Raw genomic sequence first — 18,253 nt, forward strand, 5'->3', positions numbered from 1 at the left:
ATAACTGCATGATAAGGAGGCGGAATAACAGCGGTCGTAATTAAGTTTTGTGCTCGCAACTGGGTTGAGAAACAATCTGAAACTCTGACACGTTTTCCTTCCACTCATTTCCACATGTTCCCACTGACGCTCACACAGCAGATGAATTAACACACTACGATTTCGAGGAATACTTCTTCCGGGTCCCGCCCCTCTCATCACCCCTCCTAGACCCGCCCACAAAATATCTGTGTAATTCGATTGGTCCTCGCCATCGTGCCCTTCCTAGATCTAGAGTATACAGAACGTATTTATTCCAAATACTAATCTATTCATCGACAACAGGACTCAGAACTGGACACAGAAAGACATGTTTGGATTACAATACTCTCCCATCTAGTCCAAACTAAAATGCTATAAATCAGGTGCAATTTATTCCAATAAGTTCTGACAAAGACCAGCGAAATCACGGGACGCTTCTCAGTTTCTGCACAGATTCATTTGTTTAACTAGACAAACATTGTTTGCCACCAGCTGACGTGTCTGACATGCTTCCAGTGTCTGAGCCAGTGTAGCCCGAATAAAAGGAACTGATGGCTGCTGTTAAAGTTAAATAGAAATTCAGTTTAGATTTTGCCATTATTTCGTTTTCATCATATTCTATGATTTCCAGTTTTACAGTGCTTTCTTCTATCTTTGTGTTTTTCTTGTTAATATGCTTTATGTCTTTCTAGATTAAGAATTATCCTTAACCTATTAAATGTGATGTATATATAATGCTACTCTTGTTTATATTGTCCCGTCATTTTATAATCCTTGATGCTATCTCAATATGTTTTATCCATTTAATTTAGTTCTTATGTTTTTATATTTTGTATGATTTAATTCAAGTTGATTTCCTATAGCCTCGCTGTTTTTAAGTTATGAACTTTTTTGTCTTATTCCCCCTTCTGTCATCTATGAAGCATTTTGAATTGCATTAACCTGGATTTTGTTTTATATGAGCAATGTGTTTTTCCACCATACTTCTTTAATAATGATATAATAATTTTACTTTCACGTCATCACATATAACATAGTATACAATATTTATGCAATTCTTATTTATTTCGGTGCTCTTAAACCAGCCGGTGTGCATGTGACGTCTTTTCTATCTGGTCTATATCTATAGCGGAACTTGGGGGCAGAGGTCAACGTCTCGCAGTAACCTGCTTGCGCATCATCGCATCACCCCACTCTCTGCTGTTTAAGCGTCTGTTGAAGCTGCGTGACCTCATCATGATGTGATTTTTTTTTTCTCTCTCTCATCATCACTGGAGCCGGAGATGTCCGATACACACAGTTAATTCATCGCCCTCTCGGACTTTGCCAGGATTACGTGTCGGTTCATCTCCACCGGTGAGTCGATAGCCTGTGTGTTGATGTCGGATCATGTTGCCGGTTTGTTTATCGCTAGTTGCGTTCAGGGACCGAGCTGCAGTAGAGCTCACCGGCCGGTGTTACAGTAAGCACTACTGTATTAGCGCTGTTACTGTAGCACGGTAATAGTATTAGCTACCACCTGTAAGCTAGCTAACGCCTAACTACGCTCATAGCATCCGCGCCCGTTTCCAGGAGGCTAGCTTCATCTTGACAGGTGACGCAAGCTAACGCTAACTGACCCGTCCTGACGTTCACCTGGCGGCAGTGGGACGGTTTTGCGGCGCAAGGGTCGGCGGACTTTAACGGGATAATTAAATGCAGTCGTGGCTGTTCGTCTGTCCCGTTCAGTGGCTCACGTTGGCAGCGTGTCTGGGCGCCGTGCTCGGCTTGTTTTTCTGGTCCCGCAAGCAGCTATCGATAGGTGAGGAGTGCCGCACCTGACGCCCTGCTCTCTGCCCCCATGCAGGAGCAGGTGCACAAAGTGAAATCGATGTGTGCAGTCGACAGCTGTTCCTGTATAGTTATCTGAAATGCAGAGATGCTGTGTTCAGTTGGTGCTGGTCTAAGTGGCAGCCAAAGTCAAAATGTGTGATGGGGCTGCAGGTAGTTAGGGCTGTAACAATGCTTCAGAGGTAGTGACCAGCATTATGCTGTGGATCATCCTTTTAGCCATTTTTAAATCTAATCTACAGCTGTTTTGGTTCCTGTGTATCAGTATCACAATGTGCTGATGCCTGATTGTGTTGCAACATCAGTGGCATTATCAAGGTACTTTTATGTAAGGCACTTTTGCAATATGACAAACAGAATCGCACGCCAGCCAAGGCAAGGCAGTCTCATGTCAGACTGTACCCTGATATTTGGACTCTGTATCTCCTTTTATAACCGTTGGCTCCACTGTTCTCTTTTCTATTTTTTGCCAGTGTTTGCAGCCTGTTCATGTCGTCCAGGCATGGCACAACAGGACGGTGCTGCCAAGAAGAACCCAGCTGTTGCGGCGCTGCACTCTCACTTCATTGTGGGGTCGGTGTCAGAGGAGAACTCAGAGGACGAAATCCAAGGGAAGGCAGACATGCAGCTAGAGGAGAAGGAGATGCGCTCTTTGTCCCCGTCCTCTGGTAGCTCAGACAGCACCTATGAAATGGGCTTCGATCACATCGATGGTGCCATGCACAATCTGAGGTAAGATTTAATATTTATTTATTTATTTTACAAGTTTTCCACATGCTACTGCACAAAAAATATGGAAATATATCTTTTCCTGAGTGCTGCGAATGTGATGTTATTGTTCTTTAATGTGGATGCAGGTTGTTCTGCAGTGATTTGTTCATGTATTCTCGCTGAGGCTCAGTTTTATGATCTTTTCTCAAGCATTTTAAGGATATACCTGGTATAAGAAGCAACTTACTAAAATTATTTTATAATCGTTGACAGTTTATGTGTTCGATTTTCTTTACTGTTGTCTGTAAAAGTTTTCTTGTAGTGATTCTTTACTTTTTCGACCTCTGTGCTCCTCCCTCACTCGGTAGCCTGTCTTTACAGCAAAAAAAATGTGGTCTCACTAGCGGCACACTGCTAAAGGGTTTCTCTGTGCCCTGAGTCTGTGAGGTTGCCCTGGAGCGTAGACACAGAATGTTGGTGTGGGAAAGTTGGAAAAGATTCTCAATCTCCCGGTGGAAAGGAGCTATTCAGTATAGACTTTGTGTAAAGCTGGTGTAGTCTCTGTGCCAGCCCCAGGTCCATTGGCTTTAGAGACCTCATTTTGCTGCCACTTTTACAGACCGTGGTGTGTGAATTATACCTTACTGATAAGTAGGCGTCTGCATACAGAATAGCGTTATTGACATTACAAGCTCTCTCCTTCACAGTTGGCTAGGTTATAATGCATATTTCTAATGAACATTTCTGTATATTTGGTTTCTAAATATTGTCTTAGTATACTACAGCCAGTCTTGTGCACGATGGTGTTTTTTTTTTTGTTTTTTTTTATTGAGTTGACTTCCTCGTATTATAACCAGGAGAACTTAATTTTGTTTGCAGCCTGCAATTTTAGAACTCCACTAGACTTAAAAGACATTCATTTCAGTAATGCCTTTGCTCTGTCTGATTTTGAGTGATTAGTTTTGCAAGCATAAGGGGGTGAGAGGGATAAGAGAGGTTGTTAACAGAAAGAAGTTGGGACTACAGTTTTAAAACTGGAAATACTGGATGGGGGTGTCGACCTTTTCCATTATTTCCTCTCTTTCGTATGACAACATACTGTACCAGTTTCACAACTGGATAGGAATCGGAGCCTCTGTTCAGTGGGATCTCATTTGTCTTATGTTTGTAACCCCTATAGTGATGCAATAATGCAGGATCAGACCACAGAAACCAGCCAGCCAAAGGAGCCTAGGTACTGCCACACCTGCTAGCTGATAGTTATACCCCTCCTACTATATTACCCTCCACCCCCACCCTATGGTTCCCTTTGGGCTGGTGCTTAATTCATTGAACTCTGCAAGTTCTGTTGAAATCACTTGCCTAAGCATGTAGGCTACACATTTGAAGACTGTTCAAACGCGTATTCCAAAACTATTCTGATCATAGGTAATGTAAATATTTATGCAGTTGTACATTTAAATGAGCTTTTGCCCTTTACTTTAACTCATCCAAGGTTTAAGATATAGAGCTGTAAATAAATCCTCTGCTCCTTCAACTAATGGTTCTCTTATCAGTGTGAGGTATTATCAGTGTCTCCTTTTTTTTTTTTTTTTTTTTTTTTTTAAATTTTTAATGGATTGTAAGCATAATCTATTTTTTAAACAGCTTCTGTGGAAACACTCAGGTGCGATAATCTCCTTTTGCCATTTTAATTATGAAATCCTTATCTTTGCACGCTGCACATTAACGATGGTTTGCAGAGTTAAAAATTAGATCACATCTGGTTCTTATTAACATGGCTATTTAATATCCTGTGATGTCAACTGGAGGTGCTGAAGCCGTGTAATATTGGTATCTGATTTTCTTAAAATAGGCCAAGCATGTCGGGTCTGCACCTGGTGAAGCAAGGCAGAGATCGCCGGCGTATTGATCAGCAGAGGGACTTCACTGTGGCTTCTCCAGCTGAGTTTGTCACCCGCTTTGGTGGAAACAAGGTCATCGAGAAGGTGATTATTTTTTAATTGTAGCCTTTTCATTTTGAATTATAGTCTTTTTCATTCATGTTAATAGTGATTTTGTTAAAAGACAATTCTTTGAGTATATTTATGTTCCACAGCTTTCATGCAGACATAATTTGACCTACTGCTATTGACGCAGTTCTAAGTTATTTTAAGCAAATCAACATTGGTAACAACACTATTTTGTTTTTTCAGGTGCTTATTGCCAACAATGGCATTGCTGCAGTTAAATGTATGCGTTCCATCCGCCGCTGGGCCTATGAGATGTTTCGCAATGAAAGGGCAATCCGCTTTGTTGTCATGGTGACCCCAGAGGATCTGAAGGCCAATGCAGGTGAGCTTCAGCATACCTCATAACCTGTATGCATTTTGCCATCACAATACACTGGTATGCTTTGTGAGTCAGAAGTATGCAAAAAGTTTACTGTTCGATGACACTCAGCTGTAAAAATGATCAACAGACATGAATTTATGTTCAGTCAGTGTGCATATTTCACTTCTGTACTAATGTATGGATGAAATAATATGATGAATAACTGATAAACAGTCTATGTCCTGTAACATTATCAATCAGGCTAATGTTAGCAGTACTGCACATGTCTGTAAAGTTTCTTTAAAGGTGTTACTCTGAGACTCTGTCCAGGGTTCACAGATCTGCTTTAGCAAGTTATTTTTCTGAACATGTAAAAAACCTGAGTAAGCCAACTGCAGTGTCTGAGTCAGCTCTTTCTGAAATTCAATTCATGTTCCTTAGCTATTTTGCTGTGGGTCTGCCTTTCTTACAGAGTATATCAAAATGGCAGATCATTATGTGCCTGTACCGGGAGGGACTAATAACAACAACTATGCAAATGTCGAGCTCATTCTGGACATTGCTAAACGCATACCCGTACAGGTACTACCACACACTTAATTTTCTTATATGATTACCTCTGTGAACTTGGTTATTACCTGAAAATCTTCTGTTATTTTGTGTTTCCTTACAGGCAGTGTGGGCTGGATGGGGTCACGCCTCAGAGAATCCCAAACTCCCAGAGCTGCTCCAAAAGCATGGCATTGCGTTCATGGGTAAGAGAGGTTTCTTGCTTTATCTCTCACATTGTTGCCTCTTTTTAATTTCAATTTCTCTTTATTTGAATACAATGCTGTTTTAAATGAATTTTTAAATGCATTGCCTGCTCCATCCTCAGGTCCCCCAAGTCAGGCAATGTGGGCTTTAGGAGACAAGATTGCCTCCTCTGTTGTAGCCCAGACAGCTGGAATTCCAACCCTGCCCTGGAGTGGAACAGGTACTTATAGATAGTATCAAAGATAGTTTAAAAGAAAAAGAAAATATATTTTTTCCATTCCTCAAATTCAAACGTCATCTAGTACATGTAGGAGAGTTTAGAGAAGATGCTCAGGGCTTTTTTTTTTCATCATCAGGCCTCATAGTAGAATGGACTGAGAACAACCAAAAGAAGAGAATCATCAATGTGCCTAATGATGTGTACGAGCGTGGCTGCATCCATGATGTAGAGGATGGCCTGAAAGTAAGAATATTGTCCTAAGGACATTGTATAATCAGTAAGAAATTTTGTATTTGCATTTGAACTAGAATGTTGTATACTGTGTTTCCGTCATCAGTCCGCAGAGAAAATTGGCTACCCAGTAATGGTAAAAGCCTCAGAGGGAGGTGGAGGAAAAGGCATCCGTAAGGTCAACTCTGCTGATGACTTCCCAAACCTCTTCAGACAGGTAAGTGGATAAGATCAAGCTTTAAAACATCATGTGGGGCATAATATGTAGTAAAGTAATGCTGATTTCGTGAATCTTTGGTTGTCCAGGTCCAGACAGAAGTTCCAGGATCACCCATTTTCATCATGCAGCTGGCCAGACATGCCCGCCATTTGGAGGTTCAGATCTTGGCTGATCAGTATGGCAATGCCATTTCCCTGTTTGGAAGAGACTGTTCTGTGCAGAGACGCCACCAGAAGATTATAGAGGAGGCTCCTGCTACCATCGCCACTTCAGATGTGTTTGAGAATATGGAACGGGTACACCACTTTAACACTGTTTGGTGAAAAATGGAGATTTAGATGAAGGAAATTCATTAATTGACCCATGAAGGTAAATGAGCCTTGATTCATATTGTGTCGATTTCTCTCTACAGTGTGCAGTGAAGCTAGCTAAGATGGTGGGGTATGTCAGTGCAGGTACAGTGGAGTACCTGTATAGCCAGGATGGCAGCTTCTACTTCCTGGAGCTTAACCCCCGTCTGCAGGTGGAACACCCCTGTACGGAGATGGTGGCTGATGTTAACTTACCTGCTGCCCAAATGCAGGTCAGTCTCACTCACACATACGTGAGCTCCCAGAAACAGCACAGTCCACTTTGCATTGCACACAGTAGGATACAGTTGAATCTGTAACCGTCCAGTCACAGACAAAATCAGCACGCTTCACCGCCTTCACTGTTGGGCTCTAGACGGGCCTCCTGTCTCCATGGAGACCGCCTGCGAGAAAAAAAAAAAGGAGGCGATATGCAGGAACACTGTAGTATATCCAGTGGTTACAGTAACAACAGGTCATGTGGTTTGTCGTGCGGTTTTTGGGGTTGTGTGTAAATAGGTCAGTGGCAGTCAAGCTGAAGAGCAGTGTTGTTGGGAAAGCTGATTGGGTACTACTGTGGGAGTATTACACCGTCTGGCACAGGGGGGACGAGGGTATCGTTTCTTTTTTCGAGCAACAATAGAACTCCCCTCTGTCAGCAACATGCTGTTTATTGGTCATCTGGAAAACTGAACACATGATATTGTCAACAGTCTCTTATGTATGTGACTAACTTAAAGCAAATAAATTCTTTTTTTATTATTTTTTATTTATGATATGGTATTCATGATAATGTATTGTTAACCCTGCTCATTTAGGACATATGTGTGTGTTACTCAATGTCCTATGATCAGTGGGGAAAAAAAACAAACTACTAATTTGGAATACCACCATCTTTTGTCAGATTGCTATGGGTATTCCTCTTCACCGGATCAAAGACATCAGGGTGCTTTATGGGGTCCAGCCCTGGGGAGACTCGCCCATTGACTTTGAGGGTCTGTCATCCGTTCCCTCTCCAAGAGGGCATGTCATCGCAGCACGTATCACCAGTGAAAATCCAGATGAGGTATGTTCTCTTTCTATTGAATGGAGGACAATGCTACTTGTAAGCATAATCCTTGGGTAAACCGTACAGTTAGCTGACTTCGATTTACTTCAGGCAAGTTGACATTTATTGTCTGTGTATGATTGCAGGGTTTCAAGCCAAGCTCTGGAACTGTGCAAGAGCTGAATTTCCGCAGCAATAAGAACGTATGGGGCTACTTCAGTGTCGCAGCAGCTGGAGGGCTACACGAGTTTGCAGACTCTCAGTTTGGACACTGTTTCTCATGGGGAGAGAATCGTGAAGAAGCCATCTCGTGAGTACACACAGGATTCAGATTCACATGATATTTCCTATGCAAATGATTGATAAATTTTTTTAGAATAGGAATATCTGCTCATGTATTAATCTTTTGTAGAAACATGGTGGTAGCTCTGAAGGAGTTGTCTATCCGAGGAGACTTCAGGACCACAGTGGAATACCTCATTAAGCTGCTGGAGACGGAAAGCTTTCAGCACAACAGCATTGACACAGGCTGGCTGGACAGGCTTATCTCTGAAAAGATGCAGGTACGCTGAAATGTTCCAGGTGTGGCCTGTGCATGCTATAGATCAGTATGTTAAAAGCACATGTTTGACATACTGATCTATATTATAATGTCAGTCTTGTAAAAATACTACATGCAGGTGTTAGAGATAAGAACAGTTTAACTTTCTTGCACCAAGCAGTTTGAATTTATATAGGAATCTTTGATATGTTCTTCACTAAGAAGCAAAGTGTATGTTGTGTGCAGGCGGAGCGCCCTGATACTATGCTGGGCATTGTGAGCGGGGCTCTTCATGTGGCAGACGTCAATCTAAGGAACAGTGTGTCCAACTTTCTGCATTCTCTGGAAAGGTAATAAATGGTCCTGAGCTGCTGTTGTAATGCATAGCTGCCTCACCAGAACCCCAAACATCTGTAGACGTTACCTATTTTGGCTGCATATAAGAACTCAAATGTGCGATGCTGCTCAGAGATTACCTGGACTTTACGCTGCAATTGCAGACTGTGTATGTGCATGAATATAGCGGACGGTTGTCCGGGGGAATAATGGTGAGAGAGTTTGTAGTGCATATATGAAGACGGGTTCTGATAAGCATGTATTTAGAAATGTAGCATTTGACTACAAAACATGATATACTTTATACTCTCTTAAAAGGGGCCAGGTACTTCCAGCACACACACTACTCAACACTGTGGACGTGGAACTGATCTATGAGGGTACTAAGTACGTCCTGACAGTGACACGCCAGTCTCCCAACTCCTATGTGGTGATCATGAACAGCTCCTATTCTGAGGTGGACGTCCATCGACTCAGTGATGGGGGTCTTTTGCTATCCTATGATGGCAGCAGCTACACTACGTACATGAAGGAAGAGGTTGACAGGTAAGGGTACACATCTGTTATCAATGAAACATAATCGCCGCAGAACAAATCAGAATGAATTAAAACATAATGAAATTACCGATGTTCTGCTTCCACAGGTATCGCATAACAATTGGGAACAAAACTTGTGTTTTCGAAAAGGAGAACGATCCCTCGTTACTGCGATCTCCCTCAGCCGGAAAACTCATTCAGTACACAGTTGAGGACGGTGGTCATGTGTTTGCTGGGCAGTGCTATGCTGAGATAGAGGTAGAGCTAGAGCATATTAAGCCTTATGTCTATGTAGTCCATAAAGAAAGTTGGATTCAGTTTATGGATTGTAGAGATGTAACTCTATGCTTTTAAATTCCAGGTGATGAAGATGGTAATGACCCTTACTGCTGCAGAGTCTGGCTGTATTCACTATGTAAAGAGAGCTGGAGCTGCACTGGAGCCTGGCTGTGTCATTGCCAAACTACAACTGGATGACCCAAGCAGAGTGCAGCAGGTACTGAAACGTCCATGCTTGGACACATTGAAATTAGGATTCTGTATATGTCACAAAGTGAACAATATTTTTAGTTCAAAATTACAATTAGCATTTTAAGATCTGGCATAAATTACAAATTGCAGCTAGAAATCTGTTACATAAGTTGACATTTTATACACCAGACCTACTGTGCAGCGCATATGTATTAGTTTTTTGAGCTTTATCTGAAGAGAACAAAACAGCTGAACCAGGTTGATGATAGAAATCTTGAAATCACGCTTAGTAATGGAGAAGGTGGCACATTTGGTAAATAATATATATGTTTGTTAATGATAAGTGTAATTCCCATGTCAACAGCATTGTAAGATTGCATAAATGTTGTACTTTCCTTGCAGGCAGAGCTGTACACAGGAACCCTGCCTTCTGTCCAGGCAGTAGCACTGCGAGGCGAAAAGCTACACAGAGTGTTCCACAACACACTGGATCACCTTGTTCACATCATGAATGGCTACTGCCTCCCCGAGCCTTTCTTCAGCGTTAAGGCAAGAATTCAAATATGTACTGTATAGACACAGGTACACACCACTGTCAGCTGTTCCAACTTCATGCAGTTTCTTGAATATGCCGTTTCTTGTGGCATTTGTCTTTCTTAGTTGAAAGAGTGGGTGGAAAGGCTGATGAAAACCATGCGTGATCCCTCTTTGCCACTGCTGGAGCTTCAAGACATTATGACTAGTGTGTCAGGCCGCATCCCCCCTGCTGTGGAGAAGTCCATCAAGAAGGAGATGGCTCAGTATGCGAGCAACATCACCTCTGTGCTCTGCCAGTTCCCCAGCCAGCAGGTGCCACAGAACACATGCACACAACATGCTGAATTTGCACACGTGTGAAGAATCGCACTTCTTTCTTTTTGTCCCTTTTTGATTTCCATGGTAACTCTGGTTTCAGGGGAACAGATTGGTTGTTTGGCCTAGTTCAAAAACATTATACACATGGTACAATTAACAGGTGTTGTTGTTTTTCTTGGGATTCTTTTCTCAATTTTCTTTCTTTCTCTTTCAACTGGATTTTCTTTTTTCAAATTCAGGTTTCTGATTTCTTTTTTCTTTTTAGTCAGCTAGAACAATACTGTTTCCACCGCCTTGACTTTTTGTACAGTTTCTTGTGCAAACAAATCATTTCAAAACAAACATCAGGGTGGCCTCATATCTAAGGAAAAGGGCAAGAAGGAGACAAGTACTGTTTGTGTGCGTCTGTGCGTGTGTGTGTGTGTGTGTGTGTGTGTGTCTGTGTGTGTGTCTGTGTGCGTCTGTGTAAGAGAGTCAGAGGAATATTTAATCTATGTTGTATTATTCAGTCTGTGAGACTCAGAACGCATCTTTCCACTGGCATTGTAATGGATTATGGACAATGTTAATGTTATAACAAGCAAAAAAGGCCAGTAGACAAGAAAGTGAAAAGGTGCCATGATTCTCTGATTATACATAGCTCTAGTTTTGGGATCTGGCCTATTTAGGATCTCTGTTGTAGCAAGAACAAACCAGTGAAGGGGTCATCGGTTCCACTGGGATTAAATGGGCCTCCACTGTTGCTGGGATTAAATGCTTACATGTTTTATCTCCTTTGTTTCCAGATAGCAAACATCCTGGACAGTCACGCTGCAACTCTTAACAAGAAATCAGAGAGAGAAGTCTTCTTCATGAACACACAAAGCATTGTGCAGCTAGTGCAGAAGTGAGTATGTTCGATATCCCAATGTGATGCAGGTTCACATATCTGTCACTCAGTTTTTAAAGTGACCCAGAGTTGCAGATTGCCCTGACAGATCTCTTTTGTAACATTATAACACTGTAAAGCTTTATAGTTTAGTGTTTAGTGTTTCGTCAATTCACTAGATCCCCTGCTCCACAAACAGATGGATCTACTTTTTGTATACATGAAAATCCTGTACCGTATTCCTCATAGTGTAAGACCAGACTGCTTTGTCTCCCAAAGGTATCGCAGCGGCATCCGAGGTCACATGAAGGCAGTGGTGATGGACTTGCTCAGACAGTACCTTAAAGTGGAGATTCAGTTTCAAAATGGTGAGGAACACACACCTTGTTACTTGGAGGTTCGAGGTAACATGATTTCTGCTCAGAAAAATTGCAGTTACTTATTTTCTCCACTTGGAGGAGCACTTTCACAATAAACCCGCTCAGTGTTGCTGTGACTGCAGTTCCCCACCATATCTCTTACACCATGTGTTGTCTCGTTAACAGGACATTATGACAAGTGTGTGTTTGCACTGCGTGAGGAAAACAAGGGCGACTTAACCAATGTGCTCAACTATATCTTCTCCCATGCACAAGTCACTAAGAAGAACCTACTTGTTACAATGTTGATTGTAAGTGCCCTTCCTTTGAGTATCCTCCTTCAATATTATGGATATTGGCTTCTTAATGTTGCATGGATTTGGAAATATATGTATATTTGTTTATATAGTTCTACTTACAAGCAATATAAAGTGCTAGATGAACCCAATGCAATCCATTGTACATGAATTTGTATTTATACTCGTGTGTGTGTGTGTGTGTGTGTGTGTGTGTGTGTGTGTGTGTGTGTGTGTGTGTGTGTGTGTGTGTGTGTGTGTGTATTATTATTTAGACTACTCTTTTTTTTGGGGATGTTAAACCTGTAATATTTTAAACGCTTGTTTCTAGGACCAGCTTTGTGGCCGTGATCCCACACTGACAGATGAACTGATGACCATCTTGACTGAGCTCACTCAGCTCAGCAAGACGACCAATGCCAAGGTGGCACTTCGTGCTCGGCAGGTCAGATGTTTACCTCCAGCTTGGATCGAAAATTTTATAAAAGAACGCTTTCTTCAACTTGAAACTCGTTTTGTGTACAGTAGGGTGCCCCTGTAAAAACACAGTATTGTCATGACACACTAGAATAGAAGATGACATTTCCTCATCCACATTAATTTACAGGACATTCAAATTTTCCCAATTTATTGACTTCTGTTTGTGGCATTGACTAGGGGGTTTCAGCTATATACATGGTATAAAAATTGCAGGGGGTGTATCAGATTGTTGTTATTGAACATCTGCTTTTCACAATGGGACCTTTTTTATTGATGGATTTATTTTTTGCCATGGTTAGATTTGACCACCAGATGTCGCTGTCCACTCTTCATCACCACAGAGTGCACAGTGACATTTTCTTTATGGGTAAAAATAAAATGGTTGACAAATAATAAAACCATATGTAATGTATCTAAACATTTAAAAAAAATACATTTAAGCTGACAGAATCTGTCCCACAATATAAAGGGATTAAGTAAAGAGATGGTTAAATTACCTTCTGCATTTATCCTCTGTAGGTGTTGATAGCTTCCCATCTTCCCTCTTATGAGCTCCGACACAATCAGGTGGAATCCATCTTCCTCTCTGCCATTGATATGTATGGACACCAGTTCTGCATTGAAAACCTGCAAGTAAGCAATAAAAAAACATGGCTCGATACAGAATTCTGTATACTTGCTAATTTTTCATCTTTAATTTTTTCTTTTTCTTTTTGTCTTTGTCTTTTTTTTTGTTCTAGAAACTGATCCTTTCAGAGACATCCATTTTTGATGTGCTGCCCAACTTCTTCTACCACAGTAATCAGGTAGTCAGGATGGCTGCGCTTGAGGTGAGAAGAATAATGACTTCAGTCCACAAATCTGTTCGCCTTCATTTAATGTGAATGAAAAATCAAGGGACTATATACGTCTAACTAATGTTTTCTGTGGCTTTATCCCTATTGCCCGCAGGTGTATGTCCGCAGAGCGTACATCGCCTATGAGCTCAACAGCGTTCAGCATCGACAGCTGAGAGATAACACCTGTGTGGTTGAGTTCCAGTTTATGCTTCCCACTTCACATCCTAACAGGTATTACAAGTGTGAAATGTTTGCAGTGCTCACCCGCTATGTATCACCTAACCTGCTGCTCCTCCCTTAAACGAATCAGACAGGAACAAGTATGTAGAATAGGAATGGATACAGACATTTCCATTGGTGGCAGTAATGGTGGCAAGTTGGCTACACTGGGGTGTACGTGGTCACAGCTTTTTGTTAGTTTAGTGTACATCTTAGTGTCACCACCATCTTCTGTTGTTGTTGTTCTGTGGTGCCTTCTTTCTCCGACTCATCAGCATCATAGTGACTCCATCTGTCATTGCATTTGCCTTTTTCACAAAGACCACCTGCATTGTTTCATTGTTTAGGTGTTTTTACAAAAGGTGGAGATGTGCTGTGGTAGCACAAAACAAAAACCTAGAAATCGCAATCCATAATCTTAACATCCTCCATGGTGCCACAGTTTCTCTCCCACCGTCCCAGCTACATGTTCATTGTTCTCCATGTAAATGCATCTCATGTGCAAAAGAAAAACACTTTATTGATTTGATAGTGTGAGTACATTACCAACAAAAGCTCCTAGCCTGAAGAGTCTTGTATCAGTTGTTCTTCCCTGTAAGTCCTGGGAATGTCTTACAAAACTTGAGAAACAACAAACTGTTTGTGTTGCTCAGCTTTTAAAACACCTTGTAAAAGACACAGTCCTCTGACACTGAAGCTGCACCTACGTTCTGCATCTCAGCTGAGTGGTTGTGTTTGGGTTTGTCAAAGTGTGCACGCATGCATGTTTCTCTGTTTTCAAGTCGCTGCTTTGCATGTTGCTGTACGTTTGCAAGTTGCCGCCTTGCATGTTCCAGTGTTCCTGCATTTTCTTTGTTCTCTGTCATTTATTTACTAGTAGAAATCATTTGAATTTAATTTAGTCTGAATTAGCCAGCCTTCATGTTTGACTCATCACTGTCTACTAAAAGCACCATGCTAGTGTGAAATGATCCTCTGCCTTTGTCCGGAGTTCACCTCAGGACAAGGAGGCCATAGGATCTTATAATGCATGTTGTAAAGGGAGCAGTCAGGAAGTGAAATGTGTGTGTATTGCTAGAAAGACATTTTCAGTTCACTTCATCCTCTATTTTTACATCAATTTTATTCGTTTAGATGTTGATAAATGTCCTGAAAAAGGGAACACGTGCATGCCCACACGCTCACTCAGTCTCAGACATGTTCACACATTGTTACACTTTGACTGTCTTCCTCTTCTGATGCCTGCCACTAACCACTTAGTAATCAATGTTGTTTGATTGCAGAGGGAACATCCCCACTCTAAACAGGTATTGTAAACATTCTTTTTATTGAATAGATAACTTGTAATAGTAACTAGCTGCATGCTTCATAAAAGAAATAATTCATGTTTATGTTTGGTTATCCACTTATCCAAAATGAATCTGATTTAGCAACAGGACTGTAGTCGGATTGATAAGCGCAATGTTTTTTGATTTTACTGACAACAGCATGGCCACTGGCATTTGACCTCAGTCTGAAACATTTGAGTCACTATGTGTGATTGTGTCTGTGTGGAAGAGTCTTACATACTATTGTGTGTATGTGCTTCAGTATTGCGGAGACCTGAAATATATATATATATATATATGTAAAGTGGTGCAAGATATTAAGTACTAAATGTACATGTTTGGGGAGGGGAAAGTTAAACACTCCTCAAATCTGTGACAATGAAACATGTGACTGTCCTGCCAGGAGACTGTCTGCTCCATTCCTGGACAGTATAAAAGCCATGGACACTATATTACAGCAAACTAAACCCAAGGATCTTAAAGCACAAGATAATAATTCTAAGGATGATAGTGCTGAGAAGGAAAATGCCTCCGATTCGGAATCTGTGGACAGGTTTGATACACAAAATCTCTTCGGTGCTTTCATTACGTGTATCTTCTGGGATGGTTAATTCCAATGGATCAACTAACACCCAACAAAATGAAACCTGTGAACATTGTTTTGGTGGAATCATGTTATTCCTTTAAAAGACATATATTTTCTGTGTTTTAATTAGACTAACACGTGGTCTGTCAAAAATCAACTGACGTGGAGGACATTTTTTTTTTATTTTATTTATTTTTTATGATTTGAACCTCATTCAGTTTTTATAATAAGAATCCCCTATAAGTAACACATAAACCTTCTAAGTGTTACTTTATTAAATCACATAATCCCAAACTGCCTAAAAGCTGAATCATCGAAACTGTTTTGAGGTTTCTAAAGGTGAATAAGGGACATTTTTACAACTTCTTTTTATTGCTGTGCTAGCTTCTCATTATAAATTCTCTGTCAACACCATAGGATGTCATTCTCATCCAACCTGAATCACTATGGCATGGTGCACGTGGCCAGCGTGAGTGATGTTCTTCTTGACACATCTTTTACGCCCCCTTGTCAGCGCATGGGAGCCATGGTGTCCTTCCGCTCCTTCCAGGAGTTCAGCAGGTCAGTCCTTGTGTGAAATAGTTCTTCACAAGGATTTTTGTTGTTGGTAGACAAGGATAATGTCCCAAGTGAGAGATGTGAGACAAGATGTGTGATTTTTCCTCTTTCACAGGAACATACCAGATGTGTTGAGCTGCTTTTCTGACTCTCCTCCCCCAAGTCCAAGCTTCCCAGAGGGAGGTAATCCTGTTCTGTATGGCGAAGAGGACAACAAGGTGATGACAACAAACCTTTTATAGTTACCACCTCGTCATTGACCTGTGAGACTGTGCACCTATAAAGGAAATTTGTATTTGCTCTGTAATTCAGAGTGTCCAGGATGAGCCTATCCATATCTTGAATGTGGCTATAAAGACCGACAGCGACATTGATGACGATGGACTGGCAGCCATGTTCCGGGAGTTCACCCAGTCGAAGGTGGGAGCAGTCTACAACAAACTTGTTTCTCTTGATTACAGCAGATGGACCTCGAGATGTCTCGCAAATGTCTTTCATTCTGACATGTTTGCCTCATTCCCATTCCAGAAATCTCTGCTGTTTGAACATGGCATTCGAAGACTGACCTTCCTTGTGGCGCAGAAGGTGAGGGTGCTAATCAGTTTTTACTAAGGCAGCCACCTGTCTTCACAATCCCCTGCCATGCATGTCACCAATTCTAAATAGCATGTACCTAAATGTTACAAAGGAATCGTCCTGCATCTTCTGTTATTAATTACTAATACTTAATCAGTTTGTTTACCTAGAAAAACCTTGCTGTACCAATTGAAAACGTTGAAATGAAGGGATTTGAAATTTAGCTTACTTTCCCGTTTGTCTCTTTATCTCTTTCTGCATGCCTTGCTTTCGCTGCGTTAATCATGACAGGATTTCAGGAAACAAGTCAACTGTGAGGTCGACCAAAGGTTTCATGTAAGTAGAAAACAGGGCAGGTGACTCTCTGATATGCTTTACTGGACATGTATTAATGCATTTAGTTAATTGAGGGGTGAGATATCAGGGGTACCAACTATACAACCACAGGATGTAGATTAACTAGATAAAAAGACACTAAAAGGTCTGACAGCTCCTTTATTTTGAAAGGAAGCTTTATTCAGCTCAAACGATAATAGTGGAAACCTAAGCCACTGTAGAATCACTTAAGATTACTATTACAGTGTAAATATATCCTTAACCCCCAACTGCATGTACTCACTGTATAGAATTTAATGTGCAAGTACTGTGCTTATCCTTCTTAGATTTGAATGATTATAAACAGAACAAGCCCTAAAATTCAAATGATGGCGACAACGACATGAATTTTGGACAGGATTTAAGTCGGAGAAACTCCTTGTTCGTGTGGCTCTTCTGTCATTTTGACAATAGGCTTTGATTTTCCTTGTGATGCCACCAAAGCCTCTGATTAGAGCTAATCATGCTAACTGGTGTCACTATCATTAGGTGGCTCTTGTTACATCAAGGGGTTTTTTTGTGTATGATAATGCTAAAATGTTTTTTTTCTCTCAGTTCACTATGTTGTAGAGAGTGAAAGGGATGTGTAATCACAGTGTCAGATCGTGGCAGTGGAGGTTTCCAGTGTCAGTTCTCTCATCACCGTGTAGGCCGCGAGTTGATGAGAGCATCTCCAATCGGTCTGGCATTGTTTTGGCAAGTGGGACACTTCATCTGATAACGTCAAACAGGGCTGGCAGGCATTATTCAGAGGATCAAACATCTGTGGGGGGAAAAAAAAGGAGGATGTTTTATTCATTAGCATAGTGACTGATGCTTTATATTATGTGAGCTTGCTGAGCAAATCCCAAAGTAAAGAAAATAAAGGTCCACTGCATGAAGAACAAGATCCTCCTCACTGCTTAATATTTCCCACTGACTTGTGTAGCAGTTTAAGGAGAGCACAGTACGCTTTAATTCCACCCGCTGTGATTAGGTTAATACTTGATGCATGCCTAACTGATTTGTTGTTCTTAACACTGAAGTGCTATGTTTACAACCAGGTTTATTGCTAAGGAGACGCTGCTGATTTCTTTGTTTTCTTTCTGTTTTTATCTCGCCGTCCTCCACACAGAGAGAATTCCCCAAATTCTTCACATTCCGTGCCAGAGACAAGGTGGGTTTCTACACATTACGAGCCATGTTTTCAACGATCACTTGTGTATGGGAAGCCATGGGGTTAGAAGATACCTTTCACCCTGCTTTTACTCTATCACAATCAGTAATGTCTCTTCCTCTCCGTTGCCCCTGATAGTTTCTCTACAATGACACCACCAAAACTCATTAAAG

At 41.2% G+C, this 18,253-nt stretch overlaps 1 protein-coding gene across 4 annotated transcripts in view; it reads left to right on the forward strand.

The window, feature by feature from the left end:
* The first annotated feature begins 1,173 nt into the window (after positions 1–1,173).
* acaca (acetyl-CoA carboxylase alpha) overlaps positions 1,174–18,253 on the forward strand; it is a 31,823-nt gene continuing 14,743 nt past the window's right edge. Inside the window, exons 1-35 of one of the 4 annotated variants that reach the window (XM_026370438.1) lie at positions 1,174–1,377; positions 2,325–2,583; positions 4,418–4,550; positions 4,758–4,896; positions 5,348–5,457; positions 5,549–5,630; positions 5,753–5,851; positions 5,988–6,094; positions 6,189–6,299; positions 6,389–6,598; positions 6,715–6,885; positions 7,557–7,718; positions 7,847–8,010; positions 8,113–8,263; positions 8,488–8,591; positions 8,896–9,123; positions 9,222–9,372; positions 9,476–9,610; positions 9,988–10,134; positions 10,246–10,434; positions 11,226–11,326; positions 11,588–11,676; positions 11,854–11,978; positions 12,295–12,408; positions 12,963–13,076; positions 13,184–13,273; positions 13,395–13,513; positions 14,785–14,808; positions 15,233–15,382; positions 15,833–15,976; positions 16,089–16,191; positions 16,286–16,393; positions 16,502–16,558; positions 16,841–16,885; positions 18,039–18,080. In XM_026370438.1, the coding sequence (XP_026226223.1) occupies positions 2,354–2,583; positions 4,418–4,550; positions 4,758–4,896; positions 5,348–5,457; positions 5,549–5,630; positions 5,753–5,851; positions 5,988–6,094; positions 6,189–6,299; positions 6,389–6,598; positions 6,715–6,885; positions 7,557–7,718; positions 7,847–8,010; positions 8,113–8,263; positions 8,488–8,591; positions 8,896–9,123; positions 9,222–9,372; positions 9,476–9,610; positions 9,988–10,134; positions 10,246–10,434; positions 11,226–11,326; positions 11,588–11,676; positions 11,854–11,978; positions 12,295–12,408; positions 12,963–13,076; positions 13,184–13,273; positions 13,395–13,513; positions 14,785–14,808; positions 15,233–15,382; positions 15,833–15,976; positions 16,089–16,191; positions 16,286–16,393; positions 16,502–16,558; positions 16,841–16,885; positions 18,039–18,080 (4,248 nt within the window). In that variant the 5' untranslated portion in view covers positions 1,174–1,377; positions 2,325–2,353. The remainder of the gene's footprint in view (positions 1,378–2,324; positions 2,584–4,417; positions 4,551–4,757; positions 4,897–5,347; positions 5,458–5,548; positions 5,631–5,752; positions 5,852–5,987; positions 6,095–6,188; positions 6,300–6,388; positions 6,599–6,714; positions 6,886–7,556; positions 7,719–7,846; positions 8,011–8,112; positions 8,264–8,487; positions 8,592–8,895; positions 9,124–9,221; positions 9,373–9,475; positions 9,611–9,987; positions 10,135–10,245; positions 10,435–11,225; positions 11,327–11,587; positions 11,677–11,853; positions 11,979–12,294; positions 12,409–12,962; positions 13,077–13,183; positions 13,274–13,394; positions 13,514–14,784; positions 14,809–15,232; positions 15,383–15,832; positions 15,977–16,088; positions 16,192–16,285; positions 16,394–16,501; positions 16,559–16,840; positions 16,886–18,038; positions 18,081–18,253) is intronic. The other 3 variants (XM_026370439.1, XM_026370440.1, XM_026370441.1) reach the window with 3 other exon arrangements.

Source organism: Anabas testudineus, chromosome 14 (assembly GCF_900324465.2).
Source record: "Anabas testudineus chromosome 14, fAnaTes1.2, whole genome shotgun sequence".
NCBI lineage: Eukaryota > Metazoa > Chordata > Actinopteri > Anabantiformes > Anabantidae > Anabas > Anabas testudineus.